A 25,101-nucleotide genomic window follows, 5' to 3' on the forward strand; every position below is an offset into this window, starting at 1 on the left:
TGGATGATTCCTCACTTCTCTGTGCTTTTCTAAAGATGCAATAAAAATTATGTATTGAAAAAAAAGTGACTAGAATGGTAAAGTTTATGCTATGTCTATTTTGCCACAATTAAAAAAAAAAGACAAAGCTTACTTCTTATCAAGATCTTTTAGAACTTTTCCTTAAGTGATAACCTTTCATAACACAAAGAATACCAAAAAATAAATAATACTCAAATTATATTCCATGGCCACAAATAATAAAGCTAAATTTTAAGTAAAGAAGTTAAACATAACCATTAAAAATGAAATTTTTGCTAATTAGTGATTCAAAACAATGTTGTAGGTGACTATTGAGTTTAAAATAAAATAAAGACATTGAGAAATTATGAAAATACATGTGAGCAGTACTTAATAAAACATGGGATATAAAAAGGCTATACTCAAAAGTTTAGCACCATTGAAAGTTTTAATTAACAAACCAGAAAAATAAAATATGGCCCCAAATCAATGACTTATGGAAAAGATAAAAAGTAGCAGTAACTCAAGCAAAAATTAATCTCAAAATTTGTCTGAAATTAATATATATTTATATATATATAGAGAGAGAGATAGATGATAGATAGATGATAGATAGGTGATAGATAGATAGATAATAAGTATGAGGAGATCTAGGCAAGATGGTGGAGAAGGAAAATGTCATGCTTGCCTCCTTCCATGACCACATAAAAATTATAATTAAGTTATAGAACAATCAACTTGGAGAACCTTCTGAAGACTAGCTGAACAGAACTCCTACAACTAAAAATATAGAGAAAAGGTCATGTTAAGACTTATAGGAGGGGTGGAGACTTGAAACAGGCTGACCACACACCCATGTGTATGGTTGAGCATAGGGAGGGATATCTTGATTATAGATGTATTCCCAGAAGAGTGAGGAGTCCCAGCCCTATACCAGGCTCCTAAGCCCAGGATTCCAGTCCTAGGAAGAGGGGTCCCCACAATATCTGGCTGTAAACATCAGCAGGGATTCCGTCCATTGGGTTGAAACAATCAGAAGGCAGCTGGAAACACCAGGCATCATTTTAAAGAGCCCATGCTAACTCATTCACAAGCACTCACCCTGAGCTCCAGCTTGGGAGACACCGGAGATATACAGGGAAAGACTGAGTTGTGTGGCTTCAAGGTGAAGGCTATAGAGACAGCTGTCATTATCCCTGTGTTGAGCCCACTTCCCATGTAGCCTATAGTTGGGCACCATCTGTCCTATGCTGAGCGCTCCCCCAACACAACCAAATATAAATCTGCATTGGCCTGGTGAACTCTGCTTGCTCCACTCTGGTGACTCCCTGGGAACCCATTCCACCCAATTCACACAATGCCGAAGGCACTTTCAGTGGCCATGTAACCAGCCTCTCCCTACACACCACAGTAGTCTCTTTTAGCAGCAAACAGCTAGCTTCACCTTGCATACTGCCAAAGGCACTTTTGGTGACTGGCAACCAGCTCAATTTATGCTACAGTCTTTCTAGGGAGTATGCAGGCACAAAGTAAGCAGAGGCTGGCCTTGGCAGGCTCTGAGACTTTTGCAAATGTCCCCAAGCTCACCACTGGCACCAAACCTGCATCTTCATGGACCTGATAAACATCACTCACCCCAACCTGGTGAATCCCTGGGTTTCTATCTTGCTAAACTTTTTTACCACCTGAGACTTTTTCAGTGCCTGAGCCTTATGGGAAACTGGTAGGCAATGTCAGGACTTGGGGTACTCTGTGAAGCTGAGCTGCTTCAAGACTGATGCTTATGGCAGCCAGCTTTTGTTCACAGCATGACCTCTCTAACATGCTCCCAGGTCCAGCAAAGGCAAGTGACCTACTGTAGCCCCTGGTCAGTCACAAACAGCAGCTAATCTTGGCCTGCACATAAGCAACTCCCAAGGGGCCCAAGAACCAACACACCCAGAAGCTGGCATCGGAGGACAACAGAGCACCACCTGATTAAACTCATAAGCAGCATACCCAAAGAGTTATCTAAAACAAGCATACAAGAGTCTGCTGGAGCAAATCCCACTCCATTGGGTGAGCCCACACAGCAGCCCACATGATGTGAGCATGGGCAGTCCACACATCCAGTCAGTCTGAGAGTCAGTCCCACCCACTGATGTGCCAATAGCAATCAATGCGCTACTACAACAAAAAGGAACACACAACACACACGAGAGACACTCCTGGAACACCTGGTGTAGGTGATCAGGGAGAATGCACCAAAAGGCCACACATGGCATGTACAACATAATGCTATCCTGATAAGACTGAGAGACATAGCAAATCTACCTAATACATATAAACAAACACAGAGAGGCAGCAAAATGAGAAGACAAAGAAACATGTCCCAAATGAAATAATAGGAGAAAACTCCAGAAAAAAAAAACTAAATGAAGTGATGACAAGCAACCTACCAGATACATAGTTTAAAACAATGATAATAATGATGCTCAAGAAATTTAGCAAGAATGTCAACAAAGAGATAGAGAACATAAAGAAAGACAAAGGAATCATAAAAAAGAACCAGTTATAAATAAAGAATATCATAACCGAAATAAAATATACAATAGAAGGAAACAACACTAAAAAAGATGCAGCAGAGAATTAAATCAGCAATTTGGAAGACAAGGTAGCAGCAAATACCCAGTCAAAATGGCAATGAGAAAGAATTTTAAAAATGAGGATAGTTTAATGGGTTTCTGGGACAACATCAAGTGTATCAACACTCACATAATTGGGGTACCAGAGGGAGAAGAGAGAGAATAAGGGATTGAAAGGCTATTTGAAGAAATAATGACAGAAAACTTATCTAACCTGGTGAAGGAAATAGATATACAAGTCCAAGAAGTGCACAACGTCCCAAACAAGGTGAACCCAAAGAGGCCCAGACTAAGACAAATTGTAATTAAAATGGCAAAGATTAAAGACAAAGAGAGAATCCTGCAGGCAGTAAGAGAGAGGCAGCTAGTTACTTATGAGAGAGCTCCCATAAGAATGTCAGCATAGGTAGTAAACTCTCTGACATTGTTCTCAGTGATATATATTTTTTCTGATATGTTACTTTGGGCAAAGGAAACAAAAGGAAAAATGAACAAATGAGACTACATTAAACTAAAAAGTTATTGCACAGCAAAGGAATCTAACAACAAAACAAAAAGATAACCTACTGGATGGGAAAAGATATTTTCCAATGATGCATCTGATAAGAGGTTAATATCCAAAATTTAAAAAGAACTCATACTAACTCAATGCCAAAAAAACAAAAACAAAACAAAACAAAACAAAAAAACAAAAACAAAAAACCCCAGCCTAATTAAAAAAAATAAAGGGCTGAGAACCTGAATAGACATTTCTCCAAAGGCAACATACTGATGATCAATATAATATGAAAAGATGTTAAACGTCCTTAATCATCAGAGAAATGCAAATTAAAATTTCACCTTCCCATCACCTCATACTTATCAAATGGCTTTCATCAATAAATTGAAAAACAACAAATGCTGGTGAGGATGTGGGAAAAGGGGAACCGTCAAGAACTGTTGGTGAGATTGCAAATTGGTATAGCCACTGTTGAAAACCGTATAAAATTTTCTCAAAATGTTAAAAATGGATCTATGACCCAGCAATCCATTTTGAATACTTATTTGAAGAAATCTAAAACACTGATTAGCAACCTAAGTGCTCATCAGTAGATGATTGGATAAAGAAATAGTGATACATATATACAATGAAATGTTACTTGGACATAAAAAAAATGAAATTTGTATGGATGGACTTGGGTTTTGTGCCAAGTAAAATAAGTTTGACAGAGAATGACAAATACCATATGATCTTTCTTATATGTGGAATCTGTAGAACAAAATTAATGAAGAAACAAAACAGAAACAAACTTTTAGATACTGAGAACAAACTGGTGATTGCCTAATGGGAGGGAGGTTGGAGGGCTGGTTAAAAAAGGAGATAGAATTAGGAAGCACAAATTGGTAGTTACAAAATAGTCAAAGGATGTGAAGTACAGCACAGGGAATATAGTCAATAACATTGTAATAACTATGTAAATAGTTCCAGGTAAGTACTAAACTAATCAGGAGGATCACTTTGTAAATTATATAAGTGTCTAATCAATATGCTGTACACCTAAAACTAATATAAAATAATATTAAATATCCACTATAATTAAAAAATAAAAAAATAAAAATTCTAAAAAATAAATAAACATAAAAGTTGTTTTAGAAGAAAAATTAATAAGGGAAAATAGCAAATAAAACCAAGAAATGAGATATGACAGATTCATAGGAATTTTAAAAAGAAAGAAAATGCATGTATAGTTATATAAACGTTAGAGATCAATGTTAGAAAATCTAGAATAAATGAATAACAGAGAAATCTAAAAGAAATGGATAACTGTTTAAAATATATAAATGATAAAAAAATAGCTCAGGAAATATAAAAAATTTAATAGACTTATAGTCATGAAATAAACTGGAAAATGCATAATGAGTTATTTGCTCACCCCAGTTAGCTTTATGAACTACTCCAGAATATAGTTAAAAAATGGAAACTACGGAGTTCTTTTTATGAAACAGTCATAACTTAACTAAGAAAAGCAGACAAAAAGCAAAAGTTATTAGTACAAAGTCTGGTACATCCATACCACAGAATACTACTCAGCAACAAAAAATAATTAACTCCTGATACATACAACAACTTGGATGAATCTCAAGGGAATTAGATTGAGTGAAAAAAAGAGAGTCCCAAAAGGTCACATGGTGTACGATTTCATTTATATAGCATTCTTGAAATGACAAAATTATAGAAACGAAGAACAGATATGTGGTTAATCAGTGGTTAAAGGTAATTTGGGGTAAAGGAAGTGTGATCATAAACAGGCAGCATAAAGTGTTCTTGTAGTGATGACTCTGGTGGTGGATACATAAACCTACACATTTGATTAAATTGTGTAAATCTAAGCATATGCACAAACACAGAGATGAATAAGCAAAACTAAAGAAATCAGAATTTTTTTAAAAAGCTATAGATGATACTTGAGTTCTAAAAAGCTCATAATCTAAACAACGTTGATTTAAACAGTACATTAAAATAAGGATGACACACCACAATTTAATAGATTTTCTCCCAATGATGTAAGGGTTATTTACTACTAGTAAATCTATTATTACACATTTATATTTTTATTTCAAAAACTAAAGATGTAAATATATTTTTATGACATAATAAGGCTCCTTTAACACAATGAACCATTTCCCATTTTACAATTGGACTCTAGTTTTCCTATCAAAATCAAGAACAAGAAGATTGCAGCTGTTATATCTATTTAATATTGTTCTAGAATTTCTCACTATTATTACAAGAAAGGAGGTTAAAGATAAGAGATTTTGTAAAGAAGAAGACAAAATTATTATAATTATTTGCAAGTTAAAAACAAAGATGATGAACTTAAAAGAGCAGTTTACTTGATTGAAGCATTAATATAATGAGCAGACACAAACAAAATACATCAATAATCATTTTCCTAGGTACCGTAATGATGGGTTACAAAACATAACAGGTAAAGAGGCGTTTGGAATAGCAACAGTTAGTATTAAATATAAACTATCTTAACCACAAATATGTGTCTTTTCAGGGATATGACTATAAGATTTTACTGAGAAAAAAATATTCTTGAATAAAGAGTCATTCTATGTTCAGAAATGAGAAATAGGTAAATTCAAGTATCATAAGGAATGAATTCTCTCTAAAATCATTTGTACTCTTAAAGTAATACTAAACAAAATGCAAGTAGAACTATTTCGGAACTTAATAAAATTAATATCAGTTCATCTGGGAAAATGAAAATAAGAGAGTTTAAAAAAATAAATAATGAAAGGAAACTTGCCCTACCAACATTTATTGAAGCTGTGAAAAATCCCATATACCATTGAAACAGATAAAATATTTCTGAAAAAGACAGTGGTATTATGTGTAATAAAATAGGAAATGAGTGATTTGGACAAAATGGGCTTTGGAGAAAAATATCAAATTACAACTTTCCATCGTTTCAAAAATGATTAACTGACAAAATTTAAATTTAGCATTTAACTGACCTCTAGACAGAAAAATAATTGAGATTTGAACACATAGGAATATAAAATTTTTGTGTATTATAAAATGAAGCAAACAAAAATCAAAAGCAAGTTGAAGGCAGATGAGTATTTTAGCACACTTACAAATAAATAAGAAAATCTCAATATCTCAATGACAAAAAAGGGAATGGAGAAAGTAGACAATATTCCTATGATGAAATTGACTAATAAACCTGTAAGAAAATGTTTGGTTTCTCTTGTAAACTATCCTTTATCATTATTTACCATTCAACACTTCTAAAAGTTCTTTCAAATACTCAAAAAAGAGTTCATTATTAAATCTGTACAGCTCTTGTGAAGGTAGTTTGTTAATATGGATTAATAAACTTAACATTTTTCTGACTTTTAACCCAGTAATTAACTCAACTTTAGATATTTATACTAAAAAAGTAAATTATACTGAAAATTAATAAAAAATAAGGAATCTATTTAAACTTCAATTTATAAATTTCTAGGTATAGAGTTGAATAATAAAATGTCCACTTAATATTATTAGTTTAGTCTATATTTGTGTGTTTAAAATCTCATGTTATAGAAACATGTTGGTAAATGTTAGTTTTTCATTCACATTTTATTCTTATTCAGATTCTTTACTCATATTTTTAATACCCTTAACATTACCTTTGAGCCATCTAACAATTTTCAAAGCACATCATCTTCAGTCCCATCTAATTTGCGGACATACAGCTCTTGTTTACAATGATATCTACTACTTGAAATTATAAGTTCATACCTCCCAAGAATAATTTCTAAATCTGTATAAAATTTGTTTGGCTGCTTTTGTCAGGTGACATCTGAACATACATAAAGTGAGCATTGGCTGAGGTCATTTAATGCAAAGATACCTTCACCAAAAATTACATATTGTTCAAAAGAGAGTATTTGACTTTTTTAGCACAAAGGTTTTATTTTATTTTAAGTATTAATTTTCTCTTTTATAAGAGGTAATTTTAGATTTAAAGAATAACTTTTGTCACATATTGGAACATAGCAATAATCAGACATGCCACACAGAAAATATTGTGGTGATTGCATTTAGATTGTGATTATTTCGTATGATTTTGGTTATTTTCTCTTTCTTTTTTTTATCTTTTTAAAGTTTTTGCTCAGTGAGACTGTGCTAATTCTATAATCAGAAAAGAACATTTATTTTAAAAATAAAATATTCTATAAATTGTTAATTGCTAGTATTCTTTATCCATTAAAGTCTCTAGTTCTCTTATGTTTCATGTTAAATGAGGTGTTATGATTACTACTCTATAAAGTGTTATGATAGCATCTCAGTGCAAAGTCACTGATATTGCTACATTCAACTACTAAGAATGCAGATGTACAGTGCCCCAGTCTTCCATCTAATTTTGTGTAGATAAACAGGAGGGACAGAAGTAAATATGATGACTGAGCTCTGTAGCATTCCCATACATTACTGATTTTATTCTGGCTCATTCTCACAGTCTGCTTTTTTTACTGGTCTGTCTATAGTCTTTTTTCGTGGACCACAATAGTCGAGCTACTACTTTCATTGACCCCCGAATCCCTCTTCAGAATGGTCGTCTTCCCAATCAACTGACACATCGACAGCACCTCCAGAGACTCCGAAGTTACAGTGCTGGAGAGGTAACACTACCCACTTTGCCTATCCACAGTTCATAGGTCCACAGGATCTGTCTCTTCTTGAGGAGCCAGAACTATTTCTTGGTACCTGGGATTGCTTATTCTTCAAGGGGATGAGCCATATTCATACTGCTCTGTAGAATAAGGGGACACTCACTCAACTCCCTAGACCCATTTTCAGATTACCTTACTTCTGCCTTCCCTTTTGTCCTACACAATCACCTCTACTGAAAAGCTGTCTTGTTTAAAGGAAACAAAATGCAGGGTCAGGAGATTTTTTTACACTTATGGCTGGAGTTGTGCTTCCTAAGGCCTACTAGTCATGTGTGAATTCTTAAAAGATGATGGAACTGCTATGCAGCATATGACTGGTTTTAAACTTCTATCTCTCCTTAGATCCTGGAGAAGACTTCTATAGTATATATATGGACTAAAAGCTGAGGAAATCAACCAGACACCAGGGAGTAAGCTCTTCCTATCCTACCACATGCTCTTCCCTGGTTTATGTATTCTTTCATTACCTGTGGTTACCTGCTGCTGAACTATGAAAGGCTGACAAATTTCTTAAGCTCACATTTATTGCCTTTATGAATTACTGTCTCTCCTCTCACACCCCAAAACTCAAAACGGCTCTTTTCTACTTCCAAACAATTCCTGAAAATAAAAATGCCAAGGATCAGAAGATAAGGCACTGAGAACCATTTCTCACAAAACATCTTGTAGAATTGGGTTATTACAAAAGATTTTAAAAAATGGAAAAAGGTGGTATAGCAAGCAAAGAAATATATAAATGTTTATACACACATACATATTTGGCCCCACAGTGGACACCTCAGTATAAAGTGGGAAATAACACATCTGAAAGCCTTCAGATAGCAAGCATAAGTCTCAAGGGAAGAACCTTTGTTGTTGGTGATGTATCACAGTTGTTTTATGGATCAATAAACATAATATTTTAATCTATAAACCCTCACTACTTACTTCACCAAGCCTAGTGTACAAAAAAAAAATTCTTTACTACTACTTTTTCAGAGGATTCATCTATATACTCTTAAAGATACAACAACTATTTCCAGACAAGGGTACTCATGGTTCAATGCCTGTGTAATAAAGTAAGTTTTGCTTTCATGGGGTCATCTTAGGTATCATTGTTTTAGGATACTACTGAAAACAGTTACTCTTTCTTTCTGCATATACATAAAATGTGTATGTGACCACACAGAGAGGGATTACAAGTCTTATGTGGGTGTCAAGACCCTGTAGATATCAGTCACTCAGCAGCAGACATATTCACAGACTATAGAAAGCAGTGCCCCAACTTTTCAACTCAAAGTGCATAGTCCTCCTCTCTGATGGCACTTTTATAACATTTCAGAAAGTAAATAACATGTTGTCTTAAGATGATAGTGTAAATTCTGCATCAACTTGAAATATGTCATTTTAATTTATTTAAAATGTCCAAACTCTTTAATATTTTTAAGTCAATTTTAGTATTATACAGGGTAACTACATATGATAAAAGAAACTGAGTACTGCAGACAGATTCACTGTCAATAAAATAAAAATATACATTACTCTATGTAAAGCGAACCCCTTATAAATCTCTTACATGTATAGGAAATTAAACTGAAAAAAAAATTAAAACCTTTCTGTTAAAAGAATGAGATTAAGAGTACCACTTACATTACCTTTTCCAAAATAGTTGTTTGATATGATTGAATAGCCCAAGCACATTTACATTGATTATCAACAATAATGACAAAGTGCCACTTGTACCATCCAAAAAAGACTCTAACATATAACAATAAAAGAACATAAGTGTGTGTCAGCCATCTGTATTCTTCCTAATTTCTCCACTCTCCAAATGTCTTTGTTCATCAGATTTTCCTCTGCTCACACTCTCTCTGCTGGTAGCTTTGCACACACAAGCGGAAACCAAGAAAAGCAACAGAGAGAGAAACTGAAAGGCAGAGGTTATCTGATGCAGAGTCAGAGCACCAGAGAAAACAAAGACCCATCCTCTGTGAAAACAAATATGGGGTTCCTCCTACTGTGAGAGCACACAGCCTAAGGAATGAAGAAACAGAATGACCTTAGTATAAAAATAGAGGGGGTGATGAGAAAAGTTAATCGTGTTTGCTGTAATTTGATTTTACTCAACAGACATTGATCAAGTGCATGGCCTACTATGAACACAGTGATGTACAAAGAAGTATGAGATATGATCCTTGCCCTGGAGAAATTTGTATTCTCTTTTTGAAGCCAGAAAAATACACACAGTTAAGTAACAAGAGAAATTAGAATTTGATTGAGTGCTAAGATACATGTTAAGATAAGTGACATGGAAGTTCAAATGAGGGCAAGGAAAGGCATATTTTAGAATAAAGCACTTGACCTAGAACTAGAAAAATTGGTAAAATCTATCTAGGTACAAAGGCAGAGGAAGGACAAATCTAGAGAGAGCACAGTACAAGTGGTGCAGAGGTAGGATTGAGAAAGACCTGTGGAGAGACAATGAATAGTAAATTTCCACTTGGTTTTTATCTTGGTTTTTGGAAAACTTTGACAACCACATGGAAGAGTTATAACTTTTTGAGTCTACTGAATGAATTTGAGAGGAATGATATGATGATTTTTGTGTAAAAATGGGCAGTAGAGATCAATTCAGGGATCAGTTCTTAATAGGAGAAGACTAGACTATTGCCACTTTGAGAGGACAATTTTCTGATATGTGGAAATGTCCCATGCCATCACAGGACCTTTTTTCCTGGTCTTGTCCATTAAATGTCAAGGTCCCTCATCTCATCAGTCACTACAACAACTAAAACAAAACAAAACACCCTTAAGTATTTTCGAATACTCTTAGGCAGTAATAAAACTTCAGTTAAGAATCACATTTTACATTTAAGTAAACTGAAATATCAAAAACTCAAGTCACACACAGAGTTCAGGATCACAGCTCAGATTTCTTAACTCCCAATCCAGTGTAAACTAGTGTTTTTAAAAGTAGACAATGACAGCCAAGAAGGATTGTAGCAATAAGGGATTTGAGAGAGAAAGGCTCTTAGAGACCGCCACAGACAAGGTATAAGGTTGTGAGGCCCTAAGTCAATGTGGCAAGAGAGAGAAAACAAAAGAAACCTTTGGGAAGATGCCCCAGGGAAGTCAAGGGGTAACTGTTAGCAGATGGGAGTCCCAGTTCTGGCTTCTCTGCAAAGGAGCTGTGTGTCATTGTGCCTTTCTTCTCTTTCTGAAGCCTCAGTTTTCTTATCTGCAAATAGAGACAAGGGGAATAGATGGCCACTACAGTCTATTCCAACTCTGTAATTTTTAAAGTTGGTGAGCCTTGAATTATAGTTTATTAATAACACATAGGTAAGATAAGCAGGAAAGCCAGGTGGTGAGAATGGTATGTTTGTCTTTAGATAAGTCGATAATGAGTTTGAAAACAGCAAGACATCCAATTAGCAATGACAATTAAGCAGATGGAAATATGAGATTCAGAAATAATCAATAAATAATTTCCATAGTACATGATTTTTTTTTTGTATCATATAGCATGGAAATGGGGAATTTGTTATAGATGTTTCTTAGACCAGAACCTTAGGAATCAATATTTTCTGTTCATCTTCATAAGCCATTCTCTTGAGTATTGTTCAGTGGTTGATTTTTTTATCAACTGCATGTAAGGATAAAATTAAAATCAGTTTCTATATTCAGGATCTTAAATGGCAAAATTTCCCCTTTAAATCCTAACAGTATGTTATTAATAGAGACACCATTAAACATCTTTTGGATTAGCCTTTACCTCACCTGAAATTTTTTCACACAGTTTTCTGAAAGAAGGTATTAGCAATATAAAGTTTTATGCATAAAGAGATCATTATTTGACAATTAACATACATTTTAATACAATGGTATATCTATCTGTAATTACCAACAAAACAGGTCTTATCTCTTTCCATAAGGTCAAAATGGAATTGGATATAGAAGTATGGAAAGGGCATATAGGACTCTTCTATTAGTAAAGAAATCACTAAAGGGCAAATCTGGCTCGTTCATACTTCAATAAACAATATAAATTAACATTAATGAGGAAAGATAACAGAACACATAATTTTCATTTATTTTACCACCTTATCCTGGTCAAGTTAGAAAATCATTAGTTATAAAAAATTTCTGGAAGGGAACACACAGAAAAGCTTACTAGTAATTGCCTCAGGAAAGGGCAAGAATCTGACAGGGAAGAAAAACTGACTCTACTTTGAAAGCAGAAGTCACTCTTAGTCATTCTTAGCAGTGAGCTTCTTTGATGACAAAAGTCATTTAATTGACTCTGGTAAGACAGAGACATCATCCTTCAGGAAGCTTACCTTGAGGGAGGGTAACTTCTGTATTGTTTCTTTTTCACACTTAGCACACATTAACATTTAATCTTCATAAGAAATTTTTTTTGAGGCAGGTAGAGAATGTATTGTTATTGCCAATAATAAACTGAGTTCTAGATATGTAGCCAGTAGTACCCAACAAGTCTGTAGAGTCTTCTCAGGCCCAAGTAACCTCTATTATTTGTTGGTGGTCAGAAATTTAGTGGATGAAAAAGAACAAAGTTTAAGGCCAGTCTAAACTCTGTTTTTATTCTATAAACCTCTGCTACTTATTTCACCATCATTGCTCTTGCCTTAAACAGTCCAAACGTCTCTTTGATTTCTGTCTATTAAAAATATGGAACACCTCACAAATTTGTGTGTCATCCTTGAACAGGAGCCAAGCTAATCTTCTCTGAATCCTTCCAGATTTTAGTATATGTGTTGCCAAAGCAAACACCGCATTGCTTCTTAAAATTGGTAATTTTCCTCTTGATACAATGTAATCTACGCTGGATTATAGGTTTGGTTGGAAGTTTTTAAAATTCTGACACCTATTGACATGAATTTTTAAATTATAAACAATATGTAATGAGGCATAAATGGAAAATAAGTTAAAATCCCTTATCTGGAGTATTACCCTGGAGATACTCCCTGGCACACACAAAAGTAAAAAGTTGAATCATGCATAAATCATGCTGTGGTTTTGTATTCCAATTTACCATTGCAGTACCTTGTAGACAGTTTCCATGCCATTAAAATTCTTCTATAATATTTTACCGTAAGGACCTACCATAATTTGACTCAAGCCTTTCTTTATACATTGCACTTATTGCCCACTTGTACTATTATTATAAATATGGTGAACAACTCAAACAGAACTTTCTCTTTTGTTTACTTAAAAAAAAAAACTTTGTTAATGATCTATTTTTAGAACACAAAAGAAATCCAGAGATAAATGTAAATTCATCATTTGACCCTTTCCTCTGAACATGCTATTTTTTTTTTATCATCAAATCTCCAGTGTTTTCAAGGAGAGCATTAGCTAATGATTAATCTAAATTCAGTCTAAAACCTGCAATTTTCAATTACAGCTTTAAAAAAAGAAAAAAAAAACAGTTTACATTTCTAAATTGCAACACGAAAGAGAAGCTTATTTACCAGTAACTAAAAACTATTTGCTGAGCATATCTCTTGTTTTGTCTGGAGAGCTAAATGTTTCAGGTTTTCACATTTACAATTATGTTTAGGGCTATCTCAACATCAAAAGGAAAAATCTTAAAAGTAGTCCTTACTGCACACTGAGCTTTACCCAATTATAGAAGAATAGTCATAGCATGTTGGGGGAAACACAGGCCACTACGGGCTCTCCTCTCTCTGTTTATCTCTGTCACACACACACACACACACACACACACACACACACACACACACACACCCCTGATTTACATAGTAAGATAAAATGTGTCAAATGCCAGGGAATTATATGTTTGGTTTTAAATGGAAAATTCATTCTTTTAATCATTTTTGGTAATTAGGAAAGCAAATATTATCATAATGTTTGCAGCAAAATACAAATCAGTTGGTTGGTTGATATCAGACATCCCTCAGGATGGGCCATGTAGCACCACTTCAGCACTACAAGAACCCTAGTACATACTAAATTCTGGCCCAGTCTCAGAATCTCAGAATCTCAGAATCTCCTCCAATCATGCCTGAAATTGTCTCCATCCCTATAAATTCCTGGACCCTAGTGAGAGAAGAACATTTCTATTTAATCTTCTCATACTCTGGCTCCAGTTTGTGGGCCATCTAGTACCACTTCACAATCACCTCCTTTACCCTTGGCAGATGTTTCTATGGCTCAGGGACCCCACAAGTTCTACCTCTTTCCTGTGTTGTTTCCTCCATCTCACTTATAGTCAACTTAAAACATATATGTCAATCAATCATCAACCTTCAGGGTAACTGGCCTTCCTTTGGTTTCCGAAGTTTTCAATCTGGCTTAGTTTTGTCAGTAAGCAGGTAACCTCAGGATGTAGTCACCATTATCCCATAAAGCATATCTCCAATGCAAGAATTTCCCTATGACAGCTAGGAATAGAAGTGAGCCTCTTCCTGTTTCAAAGCCCAATTAATTTTGGGGCAACCCACCTACAATTATATACTTTGACTTGGGGTATGACATCAGACATCACCTGAGTTCAGTGAATAGCTAAACCTTCTCAAGGTCTCCTATCGGATCTAACTGCTTTTCAGTTTCTCTCTGTAACTCATTACTTCAATAATTTTTAATCAAATTGTCTTTGAGAACCCTGCTTTTTCAAGCATTAAAAATATTTTAAACACAAATTAAGACAGATGGACCTAGTTTCTTCCAAGGAAAAGAACTGTGTTATTTTAGTCCCAGAAATGCTTTAAATATTTATTAATTCGTGGAGAAAAAAGAATTATTAGTACTCAAAATTGCCTATATTAATAATCAGCAAAGCTTTCTTTTATCACTTTTATCACTTTATCACTTTAATAGAGACTGGACAGTGCTGTTTGAAAAGTACCGGCTTCTAGATATTGGTGTCTGGCTATACCAGCTGAAAAGAACTGAGGGTTAATGATATAAAGGTGAGAAATTCACCAAAGTGGCATAGAATCTATTCCCTATCCTTCATTTAAGCCATGGGCAAAGAGAAGGATCAGGGGAGAAAAAGGATGGATCTGTATGTCTACTACTCCCAGAAGAGCAGTTCAAAATCTGCTGCATACAGTGAACTGGTAGCACATCTCTGCATGCAAAGAACATTATTTTTGCTTGTAGTATGGAAGTAGGACCCAAAAGAAAACCAGCAATTACTGTGTCTTTAATTTTAAATAGTTTACTAAGTAATCTGTCCTACTTTGTCATCTGCAATATCGTACATGGCCTAGTCTTAGGTCACCACTTTGGGACTGACTTGACATTTCTGGACTTTATAACCTAGGATCTCATTACCTCCTTAATTCTGAGTGAATGAATTGTATATTGGTATGAGAGAGAGAATTTATTTTTTTTCTGGATATTTCAGCTCTTTCTAAGTATCTTAAAAATCTTCAAAATTCTTAAATGCTTATTAGGTTTATTTGGCATATTTTGCCAAAAATTATAGAATAATTATCTATATCTGATGGATGTGCTCTAATATGGAAAATTTATACTACCTCAGTTTAAATAGTTTACTCTGCAAAGATCTTTAGGAAAAAGGATGAATATGGAATCATGGTCGAAAACTCATTGGCATGCTCTAGAACTTAGGTGATATATTAAAATTTAAAAGTGAGCTAAATTTAAGTTAGTCACCACAAATACCAATTTTAAACTAAGAAAGTTAATTATTCTGGGAAATTTTGTCAAAACGCCCAACCAAAATCAAAATATTGGACACAGGCTAATTGTATGGGAGTGGTAAATAGATGCTTTGCAGTCAAATATTACTTAAAAACTTTGTTCTTTCTCTTATGTTGAAAATTTGGAAAAAACTTAATTTTCTCTGATTTTCAGAGCCGCTGTTTATAAACTTGGGTTAAAAATTCTCATCTTGTAGAATTTTGTGAGAATATGAGATACTATGTGAAGAGTAGCTAGCATAGAAAATGGAATAATAAGCATTAAAGAAAGAATGGCCATTTGAGTGCAATAAATGCTGTTTAGAAGAGCAAGTCCATTGCACATTCAGTTTTGAAGTTCAGTGCTACGTCTTGAAAATGAAGGTTATAAATGGACCTTTACTGATAATACTTATCTAAAATTTATATTTAATCTGTTTCTTAATCTATTCAGTGTGTATGTTTAATAGAGGAGAGAGGAATTCAATTCTTTAAAATTTTTTTTAAATTAAATATATTAGGGTAACATTGGTTAATGACATATAAATTTCAGATATGTGACTTTATAATATGAATGACATGAGTATACTTTGTTGTGTGCTCCCCACCTGAAGTTTATTCTCCTTCTGCCACTAGGTATTTGAACCCCCTTTCTCTCTGGTAACAACCATTCTCTTCTCTGTAATATGTAAATTACTTTTTTTGTTTTCACATTTTTTTATTTGTACATTTGTTGCTTTTGTTTTAAATCCCACGTAAGTGAAGTCATATTGTTATTTTATGACTGACCAAGTTCACTTAGCTAATACCTTCAAGGTCCATTCATGTTGTTGCAAATGGCAATATTTCATCATTTTTATGGCTGAATACTATTCCATTGTATATATGTACCACTTCTTTATCCAAACATCCATCATAGGACACTTAGGTTGTTTTCATGTCTTGGCTATTGTGCATAAAATTGCAATGAACATAAGGGTACATATATCTTTATAAATTAGTGTTTTCAAAATTTTCAGGTAGATACCCAGAAGGATTGCTGGGTCATATGATAGCTCTATTCTTAATTTTTTGAGGAGCCTCCATACTGTTTCCCATAGTGGCTCCACCAATTTACATGCCCGCCAGCAGTGTGAGAAGGTTTCTTTTTCTCCCAATTTTCTCTAAAATTTGTTATTTCTTTTCTTATTGATAATAGCCATTCTACCACGTGTGAGGTATTATCTCATTGTGGTTTTGATTTGCATTTCCTTTATAACTAATGATGTTGAGTATCTTTTCATATATCTGTGTATATCTTCCTTGGAAAAGTGTCTATTCAGGTACTCTGCCCATTTTTGTCAGATTTTTGTTGTTGTTGTTGTTGAGTTGTATTAGTTCTTTGTATATTTTAGATAATATCTTCTTATCAGAGGTATCATCTGAAAATATCTTCTCCCATTCAGTTGGTTCAATTTTTGTTTTGTTGATGGTTTCTTTTAGTGTTTGTTATCTTTTTAGTTAGATGTAGTCTCATTCGTTTATGTTTTCTTTAACTTCCCTTTCCTTTGGGATCAAGTTCACAAAATCCTCTCTGAGACCTAGGGCCATGGATTTAGTGCTTATGTTTCTTTTATGTATTTTACTGCTTCATGTCTTATATTCAAATCTTTCTACATTGTATATTTTTGGCTTCTATGTCAAAAGTTAGTTGCCCATAATGTATAGTTTTATTTCTGGGCTCTCAATTCTGTTCCATTGGTCTGTGTGTCTATTTTTCTTCCAATACCATACTGTTTTGATAATTGTACCTTTGTGGTATAGTTTGAAGTCATGGAGTGTAACATCTTTGATTTGGCTTTCTTTTTTCTAAGGATCGTTTTAGCTATCTGAAAGGTTTTGCTCTATAGCTATAAAAAATGCCATTGGGATTTTGATGAAGATTGAATCAAATCAGTATATTGCTTTAGGTAATTTGGCCATTTTAACAATGTTAATTCTGACCATGAAATATCTTTCCATTTCTTTCTGCCTTTTTCCAATCTTTTCAGCAATGTCTTTTAGTTTTCAGTGTAAAGATCCTTCACTCCCTTTGTTAACCTTATTTCTAGGTATTTTATCCTTTTTGTTGACATTGTAAATGGGATTGTTTTCTTCATTTCTCTTCCTGATATTTTATCATATATAGATATTTAGTATATAGAAACTCAATATACAAAATACAATCTTTTGTATATTAATTTTGTATCCTATAGTTTTACTGTATTTGCTTATTTCTTTTAATAGTCTTTTGATGGAGTCTTTAGGGTTTTCTATATAGAAAATCATGTCATCTGCAACAAGTGACAGTTTTATTTCTTCATTTCCAATTTAGATGGCTTTTATTTCTTTTTCTTGCCTGATTGCTCTGGCTAGGACTTTCAGTACTATATTGAATAACGGTGGTGAGAGTAGGTATCTCTGTCTTGCTCTTAATCTTAGGGAAAAAGCTTTTAATTTTTCACTATTGAGTATGATATTAGCTGAGGGTTTGTCATCCATGGCCTTTATAACATTGAAATATTTTCCTTCTAGACCAATTCTATGAAATATTTTAATCATAAGTGGATGTTATATCTTGTCAAATGCTTTTTCTGCATCTAAAGATATGATCATGATTTTTTTTATCCTTTATTTTGCTAATATGTTGCATCACATATGTAGAACCATCCTTGCATCCCTCATATTATACTTTTAGTATGTTGCTATATTTAATTTGATAGTATTTTGTTTAGAATTTTGGGGCAGAAGTTCATCAGAGATATTGGGCTATAATTTTCTTTTTCTTTCTTTTTTTGTATGTTGTCCTTGCCAGGTTTTGGTATCAGGTAATAATGGCCTTACAAAATGAGTAGGAAGTATTCCCTCCTCTTCAGTTTTTTGGAAGAGTTTGAGAAGGAAATATAATTAATTTTCTTTGAATGTTTGGTAGAATTCACCAGTGAAGTGATCTCATTTTGGACTTTCATTTTTGGGGAGAGTACTGTTTCAGTTTCCTTGAAAATGATCGGTCTATTGCAGTTCTTCATTGTTCAGCCTAAAAAAGGTTACGTATTGTTAAGATATTGCCCATTTCTTCTAGGTTATCAAATTTGCTGGCATATATCCTTTCATAGTATTCATGTATAACTTTTTGTGTTTTGGTGGTGTTTGTTGTAACTTCTCTATAATTTATTATTTTATGTGAGTCTTTTCTTTTTTAATGCTTAATTAGTCTAGCCAGAGGTTTATCAACTTTATTTAACTTTCTGAAGAACCAGATATTTGTTTTAATTTTTTCTGTTGTCCTTTCGTTCCATATTTTATTCATTTCCACATTAATATTTATTATTTTATTTCTTCTACTGCCCCGTGCTTTGTATGTTTTTCTTCTTCTAGTTCTTATTTTTGTTTCTTTTTTTACATATTTTTTTCTATTTAATTTAATTAATTAATTTTTTTATAGTGACATTGGTTAATGAAATCCAGTAAGTTTCAGGTGTACAATTTAACAGTAAGGAATATGTGTGTATGTGTGTGTGTGTGTGTGTACGTATGTATATATATGTGTGTATATATACATATATATGTATATATACATACATACATACATACATACATTTTATTGTGTGTTAACCACCCACAGTTAGATTTCTTTCTCACACCACATATTTGACCCCTTTTACCTTGTCTACCTCACTCTTCCACACTGCCCTCCTACCCTCTGGTAACCACTAGTCTGTTGTTTATGTCATGAATCTCTGTCCTACTTGTTTGTTGCTTTTAGGTTTATATCCCATATATTAGTGATGTCATGTGATTTTCAACTTTTTCTGTATGACTTATTTTGCTTAGCATGATTATCTCGAGGTCCATCCATGTTATCACAAATGACAGTATGTCATTTCTTCTTATAGCTGAGTAATATTCCATTGTATATATGTACCACAGCTTCTTTATCTATCATCTATCACAGGACACTTTGGTTGCTTCAAGTCCTGGCCACCATGAATACTGCCACTATGATATCAGTATGCAAATTACTTTTTGGATATGGGTTTTCAAGTTTTGTGATAAATATCTGGTAGAGAGATTTCTGGATCATATGGTAAATGAATTCTTAGTTTTTCAAGAAACCTCCAAATTGCTTTACATGGTGGCTGTACCAATTTGCACTCCAACCAGCAGTGTATGAGGGTTCCACTTTCTCCACATCTCTCCAACACTTGATATGACTTGTCCTATTGATAACAACTATTCTAACAGTGCTAACAGCTGTGAGGTGGTATCTCATTGTGGTCTACCCGTTTTTTAATTGGATCTTTTTTGTTTTGTTTTGTTATTGAGTTGTATGAGTTCTCTGTATATATTGGGTATTAAGCCCTTATCAGAGGCATCACTTGCAAATACATTTTCCTATTTGGATGATTGTGTCTTTACCTTGATGATTTCTTTTGCTGTATAGATGCTTTTTAATTTGGTGTAGTCCCAATCATTTATTTTTGCTTTTATACCCCTTGGTTTTGAGGTCAAATTCATAAAATCCTCTTTAAGTCCAAGGTCCATGAGTTTAGTCCCCATGTTTTCTACTATGCAAATTATTGTTTCAGGTCTTATTATCAGGTCTTTAATCCATTTTCAGTTAATTTAGGTGTCTGGTGATATACAACAGTCTAGATTTGTTCTTTTGATTGTGGCTTTCCAGTTTCCTAGCACCATTTATTGAAGAGACTTTCCTTTATCCACTGTATGGTTTTTGCTTTTTCTGTCAAAAATTATTTGCCCATACAAATATGGGGTTACTTCTGACTCTCAATTCTTTTTTTTTAAGTTTATTGAGGTAACATTGTATTATGTAATTTTCAAGTATATGTTATAATTCGATATCTATATATTCTATTGTGTGATTATAATTCAGAGTACAGTTTCCTTTAGCTACAATATATTTGATCCCCTTTATCCACTTCACCCTATCCGTACTCCCCTATATTTGACTCCCTTTACCCTGTCTACCTCCTCCTTCTTCTCCCATCCCTTATCCTCTGGTAACCACTAGTTTTGAGTTTCTATTTGTTTGTCTTGTTCATTTGTTGCTTTTAGGTTTATATCCTACACATAAGTGATACCATGTGATTTTCAGTTTCTTCTGTCTGGATTCTTTCTTTCTTTCTTTCTTTCTTTCTTTCTTTCTTTCTTTCTTTCTTTCTTTCTTCTTTCTTTCTTCTTCTTTCTTCTTTTTTCGTTCTTTCTTCTTTCTTTTTTGCTTCTTCTTACTTCCTTGCTTTTTTCATGCCTTCCGTCTTAATTTCCCTGCCTTCTTTTCTTTCTTTCTTCTTTTTCGTTCGTTCTTTCTGTCTTTCTTTCTTCGTTTCTTTTTTCTTTCTTCCTTCCTTCATTTCTTACTTCCTTCCATTACGTCCTTCCTTCCTTCTTCCTTCTTCCTTTCTTCCTTTTCTTTCTTCTTTCTTGCTTTCTTTCTTCTTTCTTTCTTTCTTTCTTTTCTTCTTTCCAGAAGGAAGGAAGGAATTCCTTCCTTCCTTCCTTCCTTCCTTCCTTCCTTCCTTTTCTTCTTCTTCTTCTTCTTCTTCTTCTTCTTCTTCTTCTTCTTCTTCTTCTTCTTCTTCTTCTTCTTCTTCTTCTTCTTCTCTCTCTCTGCCTCCCTCCCTCCCTCTCTCTTCCTTCCTTCCTTCCCCTTCCTTCCTTCCTTCCTTCCTTCCTTCCTTCCTTCCTTCCTTATGTGAGGAAACTCTTGGCTGACCTCACAAATTACAAGGACCTTGTCAGCTTACAATTCCTTATTTTTTTTATTTTTTATGCCTACAGCACCTGGGCTTCCTAGGTGGTCTCCCATCCAAGTACTAACCAGACCCCACCCGGCTTAGCTTCCAAGATCAGATGGGATAGGGTTTGTTCAGGGTATCATGGCCATAGACCAGTCTGGCTTATTTTGCTGAAAATGATTATATCAAGGTGCATCCACATTGTCACAAATGGCGGTATTTCGTTTCTTCTTACGACTGAGTAATAGTCTGTTGTATATATGTATATTGGTTCTTTGGCCAATGATCTATTATAGGACATTTCAATTGCTTCCATGTCCTGGCCACTGTGAATAGTGCTGCTATACACATCGATGTGCAAATATCTTTTCTAATATGGGTTTTAAGGTCTTTGGAGTAAATACCCAGTACTCGGATTGCTGGATAATATGGTAGATCAATGCATAGTTTTTTGAGGACCCTCCATACTGTTTTCCATAGTGGCTGTACCAATTTGCAGTTCTACCAGAAGTGTACGAGGGTTCCTTTTTCTCCATATCCTCTCCAGCATTTGTTATTACTTGTTCTGTTGATTATAGCTATTCTAAAAGGTGTGAAATGACATCTCATTGTGATTTTCATTTGCATTTTCCTAATAGCTAGCAATGTTGAGTATCTTTTCATATATTTGTTGGCCAGTTGTGTGTCCTCTAGGGAGAAGTGTCCATTCAGGTTCTCTGCCCATTTTTTGATTAGATAATTTGTTTTTTGTTGTTATGGAGTTGTATTAGTTCTTTGTATATTTTGGATATTAGGCCTTTATGATTGGTATTATTTGCCATTATTATTAAAATTATTATTAAAATTAATAGGGATAGCAGTATGTAGGAGGTGAATAGATTTATTACTTTTATTTGGAGTTGCACCAGTTTTTTGGTTCCTAAGAACAACGGATAACTACCATCCTTTAAAAGTGGGGAAAAGCCGTGTTTTTATACACGGGGGCGTGAAGTAGCAGTTCTTGCATACTTTTTCTGTAAATAAGAGTTTTTTAATCCTGTTACTAGATTCACAATCTAGAGTTTTGTTTAACCTATATTTACAGTACAGGGTGCCCAAGATAATTTTGGTGTTGATTGATAGGAGGAGTAGCCTACTCATCCATACTGCTATCCCTATTAATTTTAATAATACCATGGTGTTACTTACAAATATATTGTCTCTGCACCTTTTGATAATCTCTTTTGCTGAGCAGAAGCTTTTTGGCTTGATGTAGTACCAATCACTTATTATATATTCACAAAATCCTCTTTACGGCCAAGGTCCCGTAATTTAGTTTCTATATTTTTTTCCATACATTTTATTGATACTGGTCTTATATTCAGATCCTTAATCAATTTAGAGTTAATTTTGGTATGTGGTGATAGACAACAGTCTATTTTCATTCTTTTGCATAGGACCTTCCAATTTTTCCAGCACCATCTAATGAAGAGGCTTTCCTGTTTCTGCTTTTTTGTTATTGGCTTTTTTGTTGAAAATTATTTGCCCATATAAATATGGATTTACTTCTGAACTCTCTATTCTGTTCCACTGGTCTTTATGACTGTTTTTCTGCCAATATCATGCTGTTATTATTATTGTCACTTTGTAGAATCATTTGAAGTCTGGCAGAGTGATGCCTCCAGCCTTGTTCTTTTTTCTCAGGATGGCTTTGGCAGTTTGGGGTCTTTTGTGTTTCCATACCAATATGATGATCTTTTGTTCTATTTCTTTAAAAAATGCCAATGGGATTTTGGTGGGGATTGTGCTAAATCTGTATACTGCTTTAGGTAATATGGTCATTTTAGCTATATTGATTCTTCCAATCCAAAAACACAGAATATCTTTCCATTTCTTTGTGTCTTCTTTGCTTCTATTTCCCTATAGTCACTTTACTCCTAATTATGTTTTTTTGCTTTGTTTCGTGATTTTTTTTTTAATGAGCTGACACCTTTCACTATTTCCTGTAGTACAGGCCCCATAGTGGAGAATTTCCTTAATTTTTGTATGTCTGGAATGGTCTCAATTTCTCCTTCATATGTAAAGGAGAGCTTAGCTGGATGCATTATTCTAGGCTGGTAGTTCCTTTCATTTAATAGTTCAAATATTCGATTCCATTCCTTTCTGGCTTATAATGTTTGTGCTGAGAAGTCTGATGATAATCTAATGGGTTTTCCTTTATTAGTTATCAACTTCTTTTCCCTGGCTGCCCTGAAGATTCTGTCTTTGTTATTGATTTTTGATAACTTTAATACAATGGGTCTTGGTGAAGACCTTTTTAGGTCGAGATAATTGGGTGTTCTGTTGACTTCTTGAATTCCAAGCTCCAGCTCATTCCTTAGATTTGGGAAATTCTTGTCAACTATTTGTCTGAAAATGCTTTCTAGTCCCTGCTACTTTTCCTTTTCTTCGGTAATGCCCATTATTCTTGTTTCCTTTCCTAATGTTATCAGCTAGTTCTTGAATTTCTCTTTCATTATTTTTCATTCTTCAGTTTCTCTCTTCTTCCTTCCGATTTGTTTCTAGATTTTTGTCTTGGATATCACTGATCTCTTCCTCCGTTTGGTCGACTCTATTTCCTAAACTTGCTATTTTATTTTTCAACTCTTGCAGTGTGTTCTTTATCTCCAGAAGGTATATTTGGTTTCTTATGAGGGTTTCAATCTCTTTGCTCTTTAATTTTTTTTTTTTAATTCCTGAAATTGTTACTTTGTGTTGTTTTGGTACTCATTGAGTTTTTTCAGAAGTACCATCCTGAATTCTCTGTCATTTAATTCCCACATTTCTATGTCTGTAAGCTTATTTTCTGTTGATTTTTCTTTTTCTTTCTAAAATACCTAGTCACCTTGGTTGTTCATGGTGTTTAATGGACTATTTCTCTGCCTGGGTATTAATAGAAGTGTATTCTGCTTTTTTTTCCCAGAAGGAAGATTTATTATATAAAGGTCTCTCTTTAGCTTGCTGGAAAGAAGGCACTTTTCTTTTGGTTTCCAGTAGGTGGCGTCTAAGCCTCTTGGATCCCTGCTTTATATAAAGCCTAAATGTATTTTTTATTTTATTGTAGATATTTAATCACACTTGCTACTCTCAGTTTCAGTCCCTGTCAATGTTACTAAAAGTTTCGGTAGCATTTGTTTAGATTCCTCTGGGGCTCCTCAGTGATCGGCCTTGGAGGGTATGGTGCGAGGGGTCCTCTGGGTTGGGAGTTGGGAGCTACGTCTCAGTCTCCGTTTTGTTGTTGTTTCTCTGTGGTTCATCTTGCTTCTCCGCTTTCTCCCCTGAAGATTGAGCCCTGCTGCCTGCTGCTGGAAGTCCTGGCACTTCCAGGCAGGCCGACCAGGGAAGTTGCTGCCTCTTTACCCCCTGCTCTCTTCCTGAAGGGAGCTCCGGTGGCTGTAAGAGGCAGCTTCTTTATTTCTCTGAGTCTACCACCCAACACTCAGGGTTCTGACCTGTGGTAGCTGTTACACGCAGATCCCATGTGCAGATGTGCTGGTGTGCAGTTTGGTGGGGATTTTTGTTGAGTTTTAGATGTTCAGCTTACTGTTGTTTTGAGGGGTGCGATCTGAGTATGTCTCTCACTCTGCCATGTCTCTTGGAAAGGCTTTTTAAGAAGGAGGTTCAAAGACCTGCTGGGGGATGTTGTGAGTTTCTCAATGGCTAATCTTTTCACATTTTCACTTCCTTGTCTTGGAAAATGAGGGCAGCAGTGACCTCTGACTCTTGATTCTGTGCCACTGATCCATGTGTCTGTTTTTCTTCCAATATCATGCTGTTTTGTTTACTGTCACTTTATAG

At 34.3% G+C, this 25,101-nt stretch overlaps 1 protein-coding gene, 1 non-coding gene and 1 pseudogene across 5 annotated transcripts in view; 1 reads left to right on the plus strand and 2 right to left on the minus strand.

Annotated features, from left to right (window-relative positions):
• HECW1 (HECT, C2 and WW domain containing E3 ubiquitin protein ligase 1) overlaps positions 1-25,101 on the plus strand; it is a 455,900-nt gene that overhangs the window by 327,037 nt on the left and 103,762 nt on the right. For all 4 annotated transcript variants that reach the window (XM_036231048.1, XM_016118948.2, XM_016118947.2 and 1 more), the window contains one exon: positions 7,650-7,784. In XM_036231048.1, coding sequence (XP_036086941.1) covers positions 7,650-7,784 — 135 coding nt within the window. The remainder of the gene's footprint in view (positions 1-7,649; positions 7,785-25,101) is intronic.
• LOC118610854 lies at positions 12,501-12,608 on the minus strand. The gene has a single exon (XR_004954117.1). It is a non-coding gene; the product is annotated as a U6 spliceosomal RNA (small nuclear RNA).
• Positions 21,320-21,438, minus strand: LOC118610963 (annotated as a pseudogene).

This window comes from Rousettus aegyptiacus, unplaced genomic scaffold, assembly GCF_014176215.1.
Source record: "Rousettus aegyptiacus isolate mRouAeg1 unplaced genomic scaffold, mRouAeg1.p scaffold_m13_p_13, whole genome shotgun sequence".
Classification (NCBI taxonomy): Eukaryota; Metazoa; Chordata; class Mammalia; order Chiroptera; family Pteropodidae; genus Rousettus; species Rousettus aegyptiacus.